General features: G+C 54.5%; 1 protein-coding gene across 3 annotated transcripts in view; it reads right to left on the reverse strand.

Moving 5' to 3' along the window:
• AGAP3 (ArfGAP with GTPase domain, ankyrin repeat and PH domain 3) overlaps positions 1 to 16876 on the reverse strand; it is a 148568-nt gene that overhangs the window by 64375 nt on the left and 67317 nt on the right. For 2 of the 3 annotated variants that reach the window (XM_074851197.1, XM_074851130.1), the window contains exons 7-8: positions 13833 to 13960; positions 3608 to 3763 (exon numbers count right to left, since the gene is read on the reverse strand). In XM_074851197.1, coding sequence (XP_074707298.1) covers positions 3608 to 3763; positions 13833 to 13960 — 284 coding nt within the window. Of the gene's footprint in view, positions 1 to 8; positions 1062 to 3607; positions 3764 to 13832; positions 13961 to 16876 lie in introns of those variants that run through there. The other variant, XM_074851274.1, reaches the window with a different exon arrangement.

Genomic DNA, 16876 nt, shown 5'->3' on the forward strand with positions numbered 1-16876 from the left:
CACACCTCTACTAATCCAACAGATTTATTCTGTTAACACACTTGCACCATACAAAGTAGCACAGGTCACCGGGCAGAGATACCAGCCCCTTACAAAAGAGCATGGACAATAAATATCTATCACACGTCTAGAGAGTTGAGAGCAAAACCCGCCAGCCCCCGAGGGCGGCTGCGGTGAGAGCAAACTCCAATAAATACAATATGAAATATACAGTCTGTTGAGCAGAACTCATTCAAAGTGCTTAGGACAGAGGAAAATATCAAGTCATACACGGCATGGAGCACAATCAATACATTCAGAATCACAACAATGGCAGAAGGGCAGCGGCAGCGTCTCTCTGGAGCGTCCTACACACCCCCTCAGTCTGGGAGCGCCCCATGTGCTTTGGATCAGAAAGGGACACGAGCCCCACGCGCCTGGGACACCGATTCACTTGCTTTTGGGCCCAGAACAAAACAAAGAGATTGAAAGAGAAGAAAACTAAAGAGACATAGATGGCTGCTCTGCTGCGAGGAGGAAGAGGAGGAGGAGCAGGAGTCCATGCAGGCTGCAGGAGGTGCAGTAGGGAGGAAGGAGCGGAGTGCTAGCGGCAGGCGCTAACAGCAGCTCCCGCAGGCAGCAGCAAAGCGTCTTTTGGCCCATCCAGCTCCACTCTCTGCTGTCGCCCGGTCCCGGCGGGTCTGCAGGTCTTCCCATCCCATGAGGGTCGTCCGCCTGGCATCCCCGAGCATGGAAAGTGCCTAGACAGCATCCAGCAGGCCCAGAAATGTCCCAGCTTAAAGTGCAGGCGCAGGCCGTCTCAGCGCTTCCTAGACTTTACATTGGGGGGATTTAAAAGGCTCCTGCGTGTCTCCGAGGGGGGGACCCATGCTGGCTGGAGGGCGGGCGAGCCTCTAATCTTAGATCAATCCCAGTGCCCATCCCTTATCCGGCCCTGGAGAGGCAATGAAAAGTGAGAGAATTTGTACAGAGGTGCCGTGTGTAACCACCTGGATCTTCTAATTTGGAAGGAGTTGGAAAGGCCTTTTTGTTGATGAAAAGTTGGAAACAGTGGCACATATCTGCAAATATCGAAAGAATAAAGAGTTTGGCAAGTTATACTCAGAACACGGACACGAGTCTGTCAGCGATGGGCGCCAGCGGACAGGCAGACAGACAGGCCACGGAGCGAGGCGCCGGCGGCAGCAGCAGTCGGGGTTTGGGCTCCAGCTAGCGGGGACGGGGTGGGCGCCTCGGGCAGAGTCTGTCTCCACCTCGTGCTGTCAGGCACGCAGCCCCCTGCCGCTGCGGCGCTGGGGTGCCATCGGTGTGGGGAGCGGGAGGGGAGTGAGAGCAGGAGAGGAGGAGGAGGAGGAGGAGAAGGAGGAGGAGAGGAGAGGAGGAGGACTGGACGCGAAGGAGCCAGGCACAGTGCGGGACTGGGGCTGCAGCTGCTCCCAGAGCCGAGCGGAGCATGGCCCTGCCCAGCGCTGGAGCTCGGAGAGGCCCGTGCCCACCCGGGGGACCCCGTGAGGAGGAGGAGGGGGGTGCTGCTGGCTACACCTACGCTGCCTGCCCGGGAACAGCTAGCGGCAGAAAAACAGCCTTCCCTTCCTTCCCGTCCTTCCCTGCTCTTCCTGGCCCTGTCCCACTGCAGGAGGAGGTGTCAGGAGCTGCTGCTGCTGCCACGACCAAAAATGGGGTGAAGACTTGAACGTGAGCCATGTATGTGCACCAGCACAAGAGCAAGCAGGTGAGCGCGAGTCCCGGCACCGCGGCGAGTGAGCGCGAGCCCAGATGAGCGCAGGTGAGCCCCACAGCCAGGGTGAGCAAGCTTGAGCCCAGAATGAGCGAGCGAGCGAGAGCTCTAGACGGATGATGACGTCCACAGCAAATAAGCGTAAGCCCCACAGCAAGCTGCCACCCCCTCCCACCAACGAGCGTGTGCCCACACCAAGTGAGCTGAGCACGGGGCTCCAGGAGGAGTGAGAGAGCGTGAACATGAGCTGACGGCGAGTCCGGAACCCGTCGGGACGCGGGCGAGCAGGATGGGTGGCAGTGCATGAGCGCCCGCGCACACTGGTGCACAGCAGCAAGCATGAGCGAGAGAAACGGCGGGGAGGGAGGAGAAGCATCCATCAGCACTGAATTGCAACAATAAGCATGACCATCGACAACAGGAGACCTACAGGGCATCTTCGGGGAGGCACACAGAGGAGGGGAGGGCGAGTAAGGAAACAACCATGCGTGAGGAGCAGTGGATCCACTACCAAGGGCGGTGCGTGCTGGGAGGAGGAGGATGGTGGGGGACAGCCAACCTACCAGGCAGCCTGGGGAGCTGGGCTGGGGCTGGGGACACGTGCGTGTGCAAGCTGCAAATGGTGGGGAGCGCATGGAGCGCGCAGGACATCCGAGTCGCTGCTTCCAGGATGTCAGAAGCTGGGGAAGATGGGTACGCTTCCAGCATGAGGAGTGGGGGGAACGCGGGATGCCAATAGAGCAGTGAGAGGGAGGGGGGCACGGGGCGTTGTGAATTTATGAGGTCTGGTCCAGAGCAATGGTGGCTGTTCACACAGGGTAACATGGTGGGACATGTACAAGGACTTCGTGGTGGCCAGTTCCACAGACAGCAGACACGGGTATACTGAGCAATGGTGGCTGGAAAGCACATTTAGATGGGGAGGAGGAGAGAGGCCTGAGCCCGGCACATTTACAGGGGCACCAGGGGGGAGAGGAGCACATTTACATGGGGAACAGAGGCTATCTACGCTAGACACGGGGACTAGGAGTACGTGTGCGCTGACGACAAGGGGAAACTCGGGGGCTGCGCTAACAGCGAGGGTAAGTGTGTGGGCAGGACTGTGTGCATGTGGACGGGTGTGTGCATGGTGTGAGAGCGTGCTGAGAGGCAGGCTGCAATTCAACCAGCAGAGAGAATAGCTGCCAACGTACCCTGCACCAACCTGGGGCCCCCGGCTTCACTGGCTCCCTAATGCTTCCCCTCCCTCCACGCCCCATAGCAGTTCCCAGGCGCGCTGCTCGAGTCCCACAGACGCAGGGTTTGGGTACTGGAGCGAGCAGGGCCCAGTGCCACACACTGGGCTCTGCACAGCACTGCCTGGCACAGCTCGGCCGGCACCAAACTGGAGGCCCAGTCCCAGCGGCTTCACGCCACGCTCGGGGGACATGGCCCCAAGGAGAGGAGGAGCAGAGGTCACTGGCGCTGTGCACGCACAAAGCGCAGCTCTCCCCAGTAAGCTCAGGGAGCTCTGCTCACACGCACACGCTCCACACACACACACACGAGCGTACCCCGTGCACGCTCCTATGTGTGCGAGGAAGGGCTTGCTCTCAGGCGCTCCCCCACGCACGCACACACCCACCAGCAGCAGCTCTCGCTCCGCTCCGTGGTCCCTACGTGCGCAGAAGGCTCCCTCCCTGCCGCACACCCTGCGGGGAGACCCCCCCCATCTCACCACGCACCCCACCCTGTCACCCGTCCCTCCCTGGCCAGCACAGCGAGCTTCACCTAGAGACTAGTGCACATAAAACGCTGCTGCAGACCTGCTCCCATCCCCGCCCCTCGGAAAACCCATCCCAAAGCTCCTCCGACCCCGGGGTTGCTTACCGTGAATATGTTGGAGCGTCGCTTCGACTGCTTGCGGATGGGGGTGGGTGTGTTGGAGGCAGCGATGGTCTCGATCCGCAGCTCCCGCTGGCTGATGCTAGGTGTGGAGGGCACGGAGGAGGAGTAGTCACTGAAGGCTCCTCCACCGTTGGTGGCCTAAGGCAGAACAAGATGGGATGGTCAGGCAGAGACAGGCAGCCGCCCTGAGGCACCACTGTAGAAACACCTTCCACTGTGGAAACACCTTCCAACCTTCCACCTACGGAGCCTCAAACACCAGGGGCGAGGAAGCACAGCACGGGAGACATCCCACACCACGTGCTGCTCTGGACCAACGGGCCGTTTCCCTTCTTTCTGCTCTAATTTTTCCAGTGGTACAATGTTAAAATTTCAACATCAACAGTGAAAAGCAGCGAATGGACAGAGACCTGACACTGGCTGCCAGGGAAGCCCTTCCAGACAAAGCTCTGGAGTGAAGGTATGGAGGCAGCAATGAACCACGCAGCCCTGAATAGCAGCAGCTGGCTCTCTCCTCAGAGGGGCAGGGCTGGGGATACTTCAGCACGCTCCCTCTCCAAAACACAGAGATGGTGCAGCTATCCCTCGGACACACTGCTGGGGAGAACCCTCCTCTCTGCAGAGGCCACCGGCCGTGAAGCTGTGAGGCAGCCCAGAACCTGTCTGGCTCCAAGTCCCACTCAGTCCCTTCCTTGTCTCATGACAACAGCTATGTTACCAATGGGGATGTGTGTCCCGGTGACTCAAGCCTTCGCCTTTACAGTGTCCTGGAGCACGGGGTGCCACAAGCCAAGCTCACACTCTATATAAAACGCATCTCTGTTGCTGGTTTTGAGGTGACCTCATGCAGACCCCAAGGGTGGCACACACCTCCTGTGCCTGTGGACCACCATGGCCTTGGCTGCAGTGGCCCATGTCTGGAAACGTGTGGAACAACATGCTGCGTCTCCACTAACAACTCACTTGGCTTCAGGGAGAGGGGAAGACATGTCCTGGAGCACAGGTCTTATGAGGAGCAGCTGAGGGAACTGGGTGGGTTTAGTCTGGAGAAGAGGAGGCTGAGGGGAGACCTCATCACCCTCTACAACTACCTGAAAGGAGGGTGCAGAGAGCTGGGGATGAGTCTCTTGAATCAAGTCACAAGCAATAGGACAAGAGGGAATGGCCTCAAGCTGCTCCAGGGCAGGGTTAGACTGGCTATTAGGAAGTATTTCTTTCCAGAAGGGGTTGTTGGGCGTTGGAATGGGCTGCCCAGGGCAGGGGTGGAGTCCCCATCCCTGGAGGGGTTGAAGAGTCGGGTTGACCCAGCACTGAGGGATCTGGTGGAGTTGAGAACGGTCAGTGTGAGGTTAATGGTTGGACTGGATGATCTTCAAGGTCTTTTCCAACTGAGATCATTCTGTGATTCTGTGGGAAGATCTAACAATGCAGTTTGTGCGACCACCTCTGCAATGCATTTCTGTCAGACAAGTAGCTGCTCACTCCCATTCTGCTCACGCAGGCTCTACAGGCCACGACCTGGCTATGAGCTTACAAGAGGTCCCAAGGAGCAACACCTGCACAAAAGCATCTCAGATCTGCAGCCCAGGACATCTTACTACATACGACAAGGCACGGAGCAGCCTGAGCTCTCTTGGGCAGTTCTGCTGATCCTTGACCAGTATTTCAAAAATAGATTGAAGAAGCTGTCCCTAGAAGGCTAGAAGAGCTCCGGCACCCCTTGCAGGGAGCAGCTCGCCTTCTCTCAGCTCACACGCTCACAGCGCAGTGCCAGCCGACGGCCCTGGGACTTCCTCCACTCCCACCTACTGCTTAGAGCAGAAAGTGCAAGCACATGCGGGATGAGGATCTGCCAGAGGCGCTCGGTGAGAAAACACATACTGCGGTCACCGGGATCCGAGCCTTATTCTGAGACAAGCAGTTAAGAAACGTTAGAAGCATGGAAGAGGCTGTATAGGCAGAGCAGCAACCACGACCCCGCAGCCCAGTCTCCTAGAAAGGGTGCAATTTTCACCCAAGCTGTGGATTGGATTGTCTTTGATAACAGAAATGGGAGAAGGCACACAAAAGAGAGCCTCTCCCTAAGAGAGGAAAGAGCCATCCAAGATTCAGCCCAACTTCTTCCTCTCTAGGCAGAGCAAGGGACTTTTGACCGAGGGCAGGTAGGTGTGCCACAGGGAAATCCTGCTCTGGAAGGACTCTGAGATGGACATCCCTCACAGCAGGGAGGTGAAGCCCATGGGGAGGCACAATGCCCTGATAAAATGTCCTTGAAGGTCACCATCGCCACATGGGTCTGGAAAGAGCCTAACACCACACTGGAGACAGGACAGCACCAAGCAAGAGATCCTCCGCAGCCCGGGACTCGGACTGTCCCAAGCCTTTCTGGAGACAGGAAAGCTTCTGGTGCCCTGAAACACAAAATCAGTGGGAACCTGGTCTGTGTGTAAAAGGCAGTATTAGGAAGTATTAGTACTAGGAAGTACTTCTTTCCAGAAGGGGCTGTGAGGCGTTGGAATGTGGAGTTGAGAACGGTCAGTGTGAGGTTAATGGTTGGAGGAGATGATCTTCAAGGTCTTTTCCAACCGAGATCATTCTGTGATTCTGTAAAACAGGCTGGGCACTCTGTCCGGAGAAGCGAACGTTGCCAGGGAGCTTCTCCTCAGGCTGCCCAGCTGATGAACCCTGCGCTGAACCGCATTCTGCTGCCATGTCCCAGGGAAGGGGACACCACTGGGGACACAGAGAAGCAAAGCAACGTGCCACCCTGCCAGTGACTTCGGAACCTTTAACAGAGAGCGCTGTTGCAAACCACGGATTCAAGACTGCAAATGCTGTGATGAAGGAACAGATGCAGAAAGCTAGGGCTACCAAGTCGAAGAGAATTTGCTGAGACAGCTCAAGTTTAGGATCAGGCATAACAATGTGTGTACAATCCGTATTTAACTGATGCATAATGCGTGAACCATGTCAAAAAAAGAAAAAGATTCAACATGTGAGGGAAGAGATAGATGATGCTGCAACACAGAGAACCTGTTACCCAGAAAGTTGAGCCAGGCAAGGCTGCCAGGAGTCCAGAAACCATTCTCAGGTAGTCTCCTGCCTAAGCTCTGCTTATTTCAGTAACCTTGTCAGCACATTTATGAAGTTATGACTGTGGGAAAGATTCACTTCAGAAGAGGCTGTAGAGTTTGAGCTCCTGCCATAGCAGCTGGGACAAACTCTATGGATGTTAGGTGATGGACACTGAAGCTCCTGGGAAGAAATCTTGCTAAACTATAGTTTACATTTTATATTCCTACAGTAACCTTCTTCGTAACTTTTGCTTGGCCAGAATAATTTTCCTTAGCCCATAAGTTTGCCTAGTGTTGGACACAAGTCAAGGTTAGTGTCCTTCCTAAGTGACAAAGGACACAAGCATTTGAGCTTGCTGGTGTCCCAGACATCCAAACCTCAGGAAAGGTCCTGGGGCTGAAGGACGTCTCACACCAAGCTACGAAGGCAATTGTGAGGGCTAGTGCCATCCCGTGAGTTTGGGGGCAGTGGAGAAATTCCCCCAAAGGCAGACAGCAATGCAGCCTCTGGCTACACAGGCAATCCTGAGCCACCACACCGCTCAACTGAGGCAGACTGCTCCAAGTCTTCAGTAGGGACCCAGGGACCCAGGACAAATCGTAGGGATGGGGGAGAACCCTAATAGGTCTGGGCAAATACCTTATTTTTGCTCCTGATAACTACTTTGCTGATCCACACCACCTGTGGTCACTATCGAAATCTAAGAACACAGTGGAAGCTGAAAACTTAGTAAAACACATGCGGGACAAACCCTTCCCGTTAGCATTTCATGGGTGAATATCGTGAACTTCAAAGAACTATCGATAGCGCCATAGGGTGCCTGAGCAGGGAGAAACTCAGCTAAAGTTAAGATGTAGGAACTCCTGGCATAAAAAGGCATGAGGTGGAACAAGGAGTGAAATTTGGGAAAAGCTCTAAACCGAAGAGTGCAAACAAATAGCAGCCACCAACTCAGTGTCTGCGCAGGAACAGGGAAGAAGCCAGAGGAGCGTATGGCCCATGAAATGGAGGCATTTCCACGAGGAAACCCAAACGCCCGATGCTTCAGCTGCTGAGACACACACGCTGACTGAACTCTGCTGAAACGTGCTGCGACAGGCAGGGAAGCGCTCATTACCCAGCACAGGTGAGCTGCAGTTTGCGTTTCATTTCACTTGTAAACTTTAATTTTCCACCTCTTTCATCTGCTCTCTTACTAAAGTCTCGGTAAATGCACTCCTCGGTGTGAGCGAAGGGCCCAGGCAGGACTGCAGGCCCAGGCCATCGGCGTGAAGCCGTGAGACCCACGGAGCAGGGCCAGGCCTGCCCGGGCATCCAGGCAGCGCGGCGGGACCCGGCAGCGGCTCCCACGGCCCAGGGGACTACACGCTTCACTCCGCCAGCCTGCCCGGCTCGGCATGGGGTGCCTGCGTTACCTCCTGCCAGCCGCTGGGAACGAGTTCCCTGGCAGAAAGACAAACTTCCATCCCACAGCAAACAGGCAACGGTGACTCACCCCGCAGCCTGGGGTACTCCCAGAGGCATCTCAGAGTCCCTGAAGAAAGATGGAGAAAGGGGGAGCAACAGTAAGGAAATCAGGTGGAATAACTCTGCAAGTACTGCAAGCATCCACTGGCCCAAGAAAATCCCACACCATGCAGGCAAGGGACAGGCAGCTGCCAGAAGTCAAGGCCAAGCAGATAAACGGGGCTCCCAAACCCATCTAACCCGCTCGCCCAGCAAGAGCAGGGCAGGACACAGGAGAGGAGAGCCCCAAGAGCTTTCCTTAGGGGCTGCAGGGTCCTGGGGGATCTGAGGTGTCTGTTCAACCGGGGCAGATCCACAACCCACAAGCCGCTGGGACAGCCCAAGGGACAGAGCTGGCGTCCCCAAGGGAGCGTGCGGGACTCCCGGGGCTGGCCCTGGCTCCTGCCACACCAGAGGACCAGGGAGATGCTGAACGCAGTACTCAGGGTCACAGACCTGGCAAGCACATCTGGTGCACTCGTGAGTGCTGGTGGAAAACCCTGACCACAGCTGAGCTGCCACTACAGCTCCCTTCCTCTCCACCTTGATGTCTCAGTGTCCTCTGAGGCACCAGGCACCGCTGCAGAATAAAAGTGAAAAAAAACCCCAAACTCCCAAAGACAGAAATGAAACCAGGGCCTTCGGCTGGTTCAAGAACTATTTCATAAAGAGGATCATCCACTATGCAAGGACACCAGAACACCTCACACAGCACCACTGTCCCGGAGCCCTGACAATTTGGGAACCTGGCACAATCACGAAGGTTTGGAAACCGGCTGCCACCTCACACCAGAAGAAAGTCCTCTGGACAGATTGGTGACAAAATTACCAGGGTGCTCTGGGGTCTCTCCTAGTAATTGCAATGGACTGGCTAGATTGCCAGGAGACCAGACAAGCAGTGGCCATTTCCAAAAAAGTTCGTTTGGCTCAACTAGTAGCATCAAACTACTTCCAGAAAAGATGTCCCCAGGACTAGGATGAAAGGCAGGGCTGGCTCCCAGCTCCTGCCTGCCATAACAAGCCTTTGTGGGATCACTTGTTCCTATTTCCAGAAGACAAGTGCCTTCTTCACTGACAGCTCCAGAAGACAGAGCTGTCCCTGCCCACATGGGCCAGGAGACCAGGCACTGAGCAGAACATCCTTCTCATCTCAGACAGCACCACCATCTCTCTGGGCACAAAGCTATGAAGGGAAGCAGACCTCAGCCATAGCTGAGAATCACAGAATGATCTAGGTTGGAAAAGACCTTGAAGATCATCCAGTCCAACCATTAACCTCACACTGACCGTTCTCAACTCCACCAGATCCCTCAGCACTGGGTCAACCCGACTCTTCAACCCCTCCAGGGATGGGGACTCCACCCCTGCCCTGGGCAGCCCATTCCAACGCCCAACAACCCCTTCTGGAAAGAAATACTTCCTAATAGCCAGTCTAACCCTGCCCTGGCGCAGCTTGAGGCCATTCCCTCTTGTCCTATTGCTTGTGACTTGATTCAAGAGACTCATCCCCAGCTCTCTGCACCCTCCTTTCAGGTAGTTGTAGAGGGTGATGAGGTCTCCCCTCAGCCTCCTCTTCTCCAGACTAAACCCCCCCAGTTCCCTCAGCCGCTCCCCATCAGACCTGTGCTCCAGACCCTGCACCAGCTTCGTTGCCCTTCTCTGGACACGCTCGAGTCATTCAATGTCCTTTTTGTAGTGAGGGGCCCAAAACTCAACACAGAAAAACAAAACAAAGCAAACCTGAACCTCCCAGCAGAAGGGAAGAGGGAGGATCCAGGGGCAAGGGAATGCTGTTGCTAACAGCCCTCGGAAAGGCAGCCTGCTAAGGGGAACAAAATGCCGCCCAAGATGCCATAACTGCCTGGAAGGGACAGAGCAACGCTGACAGCACACACGGCCAGCAGCGGCAGGCAGCACCTCTTGACACCCAAACCCAGGTGCTGTGAGGACAGAGCAGTGTACAGGCTCCCAGGGGCTCCTCCTGGCCACGCACTCAAGATGGAAATGCTAGTCTCGCTGCTCCCACAAGCGGTACTGAGAAGAAGAAGAGATCCTACTGTCCCGGTGTGTGTGTCTCACCTGTGTGCACGAACACCTAGCTGCAGTACAAAGCAAACAAAAGCTCCTAATTATATTATTTGTCTGGATTCTTTCCATCTCATCACCATGTTAAATTCTGTGTTCCCCAACCCTTCCTTGAGATCCTTCTCCCTGTGCCAGTTCCTGCTCTCTTACTTGTGAAGGCAAGTAAGAAACCTTGGCGAGAGCCCCATACCCTCAGGTAGAAAAAGACAGAACACGGCACTACCCTGAAAAGACCTTGTCACTCTCTCGTTCATCCTTCCTGAGAGCCTACAGCCTGTCCATCTCCTCCCAGAGCTGCCCCACTGGGTATCTCAGTGCCAGGAGCAGAGGACACCTCCCAGGAGCGAGGCCACTGTCCCCAGCCCCACAAGAGGCTCCGGCACTTCTGCGGCTCAGACCTGGAGAGCAGCACCCAGCAGGACTCTGGAGCTGCCTGCCCCAGCTCTCTCCTGTGTTAGAGACAGCTGCTCCAGATCATGGGGGAAACCACAACCTTTGGTGCGTCACCACCACTCCAGTGCACTCCTGAGCAGCGATCCCAGGCTCTTGTGCATCCCTGCCGCAATACCTGCTGGGTCACTGTGCTCACTACTGGACGTGTGTCCTCCCATACGGACAGCAAGCCCATACGCACCAGAGTGCATGGGCTGCTCTGCCCAGGTCCACGTTAGAAACACCAGCAATCAGTGAATTGTGTCCCTCAAAGCCAGTTGGATTTTCTTAGAGGACAGCAGGAAACAGTTCCAGAACCTCATTCCTGAGCCCAAGCAAGAACGGGGAGGTATTTCACAGCATTTTATGATCACTCCTCAGTTCCATTACTTCACACTATTTTTAGGAGAAGTGTTTTCTGTAATGGAAGAGAGATGTGTAAACATCACGGCAAAGATTACTGCAGCAGGTCACTGGGAACCACAAGGGTTTGTGGTTGAGCCACAGAAGACCCATGGAACAGAAATTAACTTTGATCCTTGTTGTGGCATCCAGGTTTGCTGAGCAGAGGAGGGACACAGCGTCAGGCAGGCACAGAGCACGTACAGGGGAGGGAGGACAGAGGGAGGAAGCTCCAGAAGGACACGGCCTATCATTACTGCTGACACTGCTACAACCCAAGCAATCAATAAGTATTTCATGCTTAGAAAGGCCTCACAGTTAGCTGCAATTTCCTGTTAGCTGCATTATTTCCCTTTAACAGCTCTGGTTTCCCACCAGAACTACCTAGGTCCCTCCAGCAAAGCTCCAGGAGCACAGCAAGGTACCGAGAGTAAAGGTCCTGCCTCAGAGCCAAGGAGCCAGCATCCACCTCTACACAGACGTCGGCTGCAAACCAGGCTGAAAGCTACTCTGCAGGAAGGAAAGGAAAGTAGGGAGGTTTCCAAGCAAAAACCTCTAACAAACCTCATGACATGCAGATAGAAACCTCTTTTGATGCCCAACTTTGCTTCCCCATGGCCAGTCTTAAACCCACCCCTTTTGTTCTAGCACCTTCTTTTCTTAAAAAGTTCTTTCCTTTCACAGCTGTGTGTTTTGGAGGTCAGGTTTGGACCATTTCAGCCTTCATTTTCCTCAGCTAAACAAGCCAAGTGCTTAACTTCCTCTTGCGTTAGGGTCTTTTTTCCCTCCCACCTGCTTTTTGCTGTTCCTACACCCGTTTCAGTGCATACTTATTTACACGAGCGACTGGAATCAGACTGAGGAGTATGGTACCCCCATACCCCTCACACAGGGACCACGTTTTTAGTTTCACTACAAACACATTGCCCGGTACAGCAAGTGCCGTTAGTACGTATTTGTTAGGACCCTTTTCTCATGCTTTGGACGTTGAAAAAAAAATATTAAGCAAGTGTTCAGCTCCTCCCTAAGGAACGCTGCCCTTGGCCATCTTCCACCCCACTGCCCCTTTCAGTACAGACTGCCTCTCCTTCCCAAACAGTCTCTGTTTGTAATTTGTCTGCTCATAAAATCCTCAAATTACCAGAGACACTCAAATCTGCGTTTTTCCTGGACTTTGCTCTCCACCTTGGCTGCTTCTTATTAAACTTCTCAAAAAGCACCCATATCCAGAGATACTGCAGGGCACGGTACAGCTGTGTAAGTTTTGCAAGCAGCTATGCTCACTCTGCTCGTATCCCAAGCAAGCTCTGCTCAGAAAGCAATGCAGCTTCATCAGGCAGGCTATTTGCTTGCACACAGAGACTTCACCTGAACTTGCTGGTGTCCAGGTGACCTGAAGCACCAGGAAGCTGGCGCAGGTCTCTGCAAAAATCTCTGCACAACTACTTGCAGTCCAGCTTCAGAAGCCTATACAGTCGGGTATAAATTTCATGGGAGTACTTAAAAATTCTTTAGGTAAGGGTCCAACCAGTGGCTGCAGGCACCACTCAGGTTTGTTACAGGAAAGATCTCCCCTGTGGTGGTGGACCAGAAGTCCTCCCGGGGCCTGAGAGGCTTAGATACACCCTGAGGTTCAAAGCCAATCCCCTTATAAAAAAAAAGTGTCAGTCTGGCGGAATTTTCTTTGCTTCACATTTTCTTCAGTTTTACATGCTCCTCAGAGTCCTTAGCTACTCTCTTCCTCAAAAACTGTTTCAAGCGCTGCTCAGTGCTGAGGCAGCCGAGGGCCTCTCAGCTGCTCCGGCTATGCCGTATCCCATCTTCCATAAACCCAGCTGCTACACTTGCTGTTCCTCAGTCTGGCAGCACCTTGCCAGACAGACAGATTTCCTGAAGCCCTTGCTACAGATCCTGTGATTTCATATGCCAGATGCTTCAGAGCTGGAATCTGTTGGCTTGACTGCCCCTGAGGAGCAGCAGAGCCCAGTATCTCACCTTCCTCAACACAGAGCCAGCTCAGCATTTAGGTGGGTGCTGGAAACTGCAGCAAAGCCCTAATGAAATTAGGTAGCTGCCTAATCTCCTTCACCAGCCACTCACCGTAGCGGCCTGCTTGGCTTCCCGACCTGCCCCTCCTGCATCAGTTCTGCTTCTCCAGAGTCACAGAACAAACACCTCCAGCTTCACCATCTTCCCAATAGCTAACGCTGCGCCAGAAGAACAGCACAGAGCCCTTCCTCTGGCAGAGGGGAGGAGAAACCTCCTTCTCCTCTGTGTTGCTCCTTCAATTTACCACTGAATTCGCCCCTCCCCAAATACAGCCCCTAAGAAGTCCACCTGTACACACATGGAAGACCTTCCAGGGGAGCAGGACTGTGGGCAGCCGTGTCCCCCCAGGCTCACCTGCCTGGCCAGGCCCAGATCTCCTTCTGCTCTGCCCAGGAGCTTTCCTGTGGACTGCTTGCGGCTCTGCCACCATCTCTGGAGACCACGAGCCAGACCACACGGTTTAGACAGGAAGCCTGCCCTCAGGGCAAGCACCAAGCTGTTCTGGGCTATGGGTGACAACCACTCTGCTCCTTCCAAGTGCTACTCCAGGGCCGTAGCGCGAGTCTCAGGCTAGGCTAAATGCCCTGTGTATCGAGTGAACTGAGGGGGTGTGGAGAAGCATGTGGGGTCCCTGGCTTTCCCTGTTGCCGTTTCCCACCTGGTTGATGTGAACAGAAGGAATGGAGGCTGCAGAGACAGACGAATGGCTGGGTGAATTGGGCAGGGACTTGCAGGGGCCGATGGAAAGCTGCTGTTTCTTCCGTAGAGCCACCACCTTCTGAGCCACTGGAAGAAGGGAGAAAGGGACATGGTCAGAGTCCAGAAAGCAACTTTCTCCACCCATGGATTTCTGCAGGGGTTCAGCAAGACCCTTTCTCCGACTAATGCCAACATCTGGGGCTCAAACTGCGCCACCCTGTGTTAACAGGGAGGATTTCTGCAGAACACCCGAACTCACAGTCCCCACTGCAACTCCGCTACAAGGGACAGCGTTTGCCTGTGGCTGTTCCAGCAAGCAGCAGGGCAGGCTTCCCATGCCAAGTCCCCAAAGGCCACCCCCTTGGGTCTCACACAGAGCAGTGCCTTCATGTGGACACCAAGAAGCCACCCAGAGCCCTGGGCTGCTGCAGAAGAATCCCCGGGCAGCCAGTCACGTCTTGGTCACCCCTCACAGCAGCTACAGGAGCCAGTTACCGAACTGAATAGCCTGGGCAATGCCACCTCCATCAGTCTGGGCCCTCACGACCCTCATGGTCTCCAGGTGTTAGAAAAACTAATGTGAGGAACAACTCTCCCAGTTCCTGTGACCTCACTGCCTGATGCCAACAGCCCAAAATTGCATTTCAACCTTCCCAGTCTCCTACCTTTTCTGGGAATAAACGTCTTGAGCATGACAGCAAACAAGCTTGGCTGTTGGGGAATAAAACACATCACCATTCCTCATTTTCTCTTGCACACTGGCCAGGTCCCCCCATCATCACAGAAGGAGAAACCTTTCAGGTGAACACGACTGAAGGCACTGGGAACATCACACATCCAACCTGGCACGTCTCATATTGCCATAAAAGAGCTGCCACATTCCCATTCCAGAAAGATAGAAGATGTTGCACCACACATGTGGTATGACTGAACCCATTTGGAAAAGTCAGATGTCGACATTAACTGCAAAATCCTGCCACCTCACAGCCACAGTGCCACATCCCATACAGAGAGAGACGAAGGCCTATTGGGCAACAGCTGCTACCTGCTTGTCTGATAAAGCTGGGAGCCTGTCCAGACTCCCAAGCTAAATATTAGTCCCATAAATAGCAGGAAGCCCTCCTACACTCACCAAACGGACCATATGAACCTGCTGGTTTTTCCAGCTCTCCTCCCCTCCACCCTCTCCTCTGGCCAGCTTCATCGTTGCATGAACCACCTCTCCTTCAAACACTGGCCAGGCACATTGCGAGCTCCGGCACCTCAGGGGCCAGAAAGGATTCAGAAAAACTCCTTATCAACTGCTGTCCTGGGCAAAAGAGCCTGGCAGAGGCTCTACCTTGTCACTCACCCTGTAACACCAGTGGTAACAACGGAATTAATCATGAGGCCAGGTAGACCACACCGGTGGTGATAAAATCTCACCAACCCTTTACTGAGGTATCTTGAGGTGGCCTTTACGCTTCTGCTCGCCAGGCAGAGGTTATTCCACTTCCTGAACATCAGCCAGACTTTTTCAAGGATAATTTCTGTCATCCCTTAAGCCAGTCTCTGGGATCATTCGCTTATCACGATTTCTTCGGTCGCCACGTGCAGCTCTGTGATGTACAACCAATGAGCCCTGCCCTGTTCACAGAAGCTCTGTCCACATACATTGCTTGGCACCCGTTTGCCACATGTCATAGGAGGTGCTGCTGCGAGTATTAGCACTTGAGCATCACACAGTATTTTAAAGCATACCACAGCACCCTGTCCTAGATGTTCTGGAGAAATCCCTCCACGGACACCGCCAGGAATGGTCAGCTCTGGGAGGAGTATCTGGACAGAGAGGAAGAGCACATGAAGGTCCCCAGCGATGCGCCAAGGACCCTACAGAAAACACCTTGGGGTGGGGTGGTACCTTATGGAGTCACAGGGCCTTGCACACCCCCCTGCCCACAAACTCTCGGTCTCTCTGCTGAAATGCTCCTACCAAACCCTTCCTCAGAAGCATCACTCACTGTCCTGGAAGACGTGGCAACGCTGTCAATCACCCTGACAGCCAGGAACAAACTCACCCCCGAGCAGGAGGGACACTTGCTGCTCAGCCGTTCCACTCAGGGTGCAGAAATACAAACAACTGCCTAGGCAGGAGAGCCAGAACCACCCTTGGGCTTTCAAGCTGAAGTCCAAGTCTGCAGCCCAAGGGCCGAGGGGGAATGACAGGAGAGCAACAATACAGCCAGCACATCAGCAGCAGGTTCTGGTGGCTGTGAGAGGAGGGTGCCTCGCACCGTGGGCTGTCCTCTCCGGTGGGCAGGGCCGGTGGCAGGAGAAGAGCGCTCACCCTGGAGTGATGCTGCAGAAATGATGCTGAAGAAGTCACCCGCAGCATCGGGCAGCATGTCCCTCCTGTGCCCTTCCAGGATCAGGCCTGGGTCATTCTTCCTCTTCAGGAACAACACTGAGGTAATCACTGCCAAGGGGCTCTTGACAATCTGCTCTCTAACCTCTGCCTGGTATAGAAATATCCTTAAAATGAGGCATCCCCACACCAATGGCTTCTTGCTATTGCCCTGGCATCCTCTAAACCCTACGAGACTTCTGCATACAGGAGCTCTGTGAAGGCAATTTTGAGAAGTAAGCCCTTTAGCCGTACCTCTCCAGAGCCAAAAGTCAGAAGGCACATCCAGTGCCAGCCTCCCACCTCGCTGGGAGCTCTGCTGTGAGTGAGGGGACCACACCGACCCTCCCCTCAGAGTGGGTTCACTCTTGGTGAAGTTCTGCAACTGCAGTTGGTGTCTGCCAGGCACTGGACACTGCAGCATGCAGCCCAGCCTGTGTCACTCTTCCTGCTTGTGCCAGGCTCCTCTCCTCGCGGTACCTGAAGCCACAGGCAGCCTGTCTCATCTTTTCACGGAAGCAGTTACTGTGACAACATCTGGTGCTGGATGCAACTTGGAAAGGATGAGAGAAGTGCAGTTCCCACACAGCAAACAGCGTTTCCAGAGGGGGGGGTTTGTC

The sequence above is a fragment of the Strix uralensis genome, chromosome 1 (genome assembly GCF_047716275.1).
Source record: "Strix uralensis isolate ZFMK-TIS-50842 chromosome 1, bStrUra1, whole genome shotgun sequence".
Classification (NCBI taxonomy): domain Eukaryota; kingdom Metazoa; phylum Chordata; class Aves; order Strigiformes; family Strigidae; genus Strix; species Strix uralensis.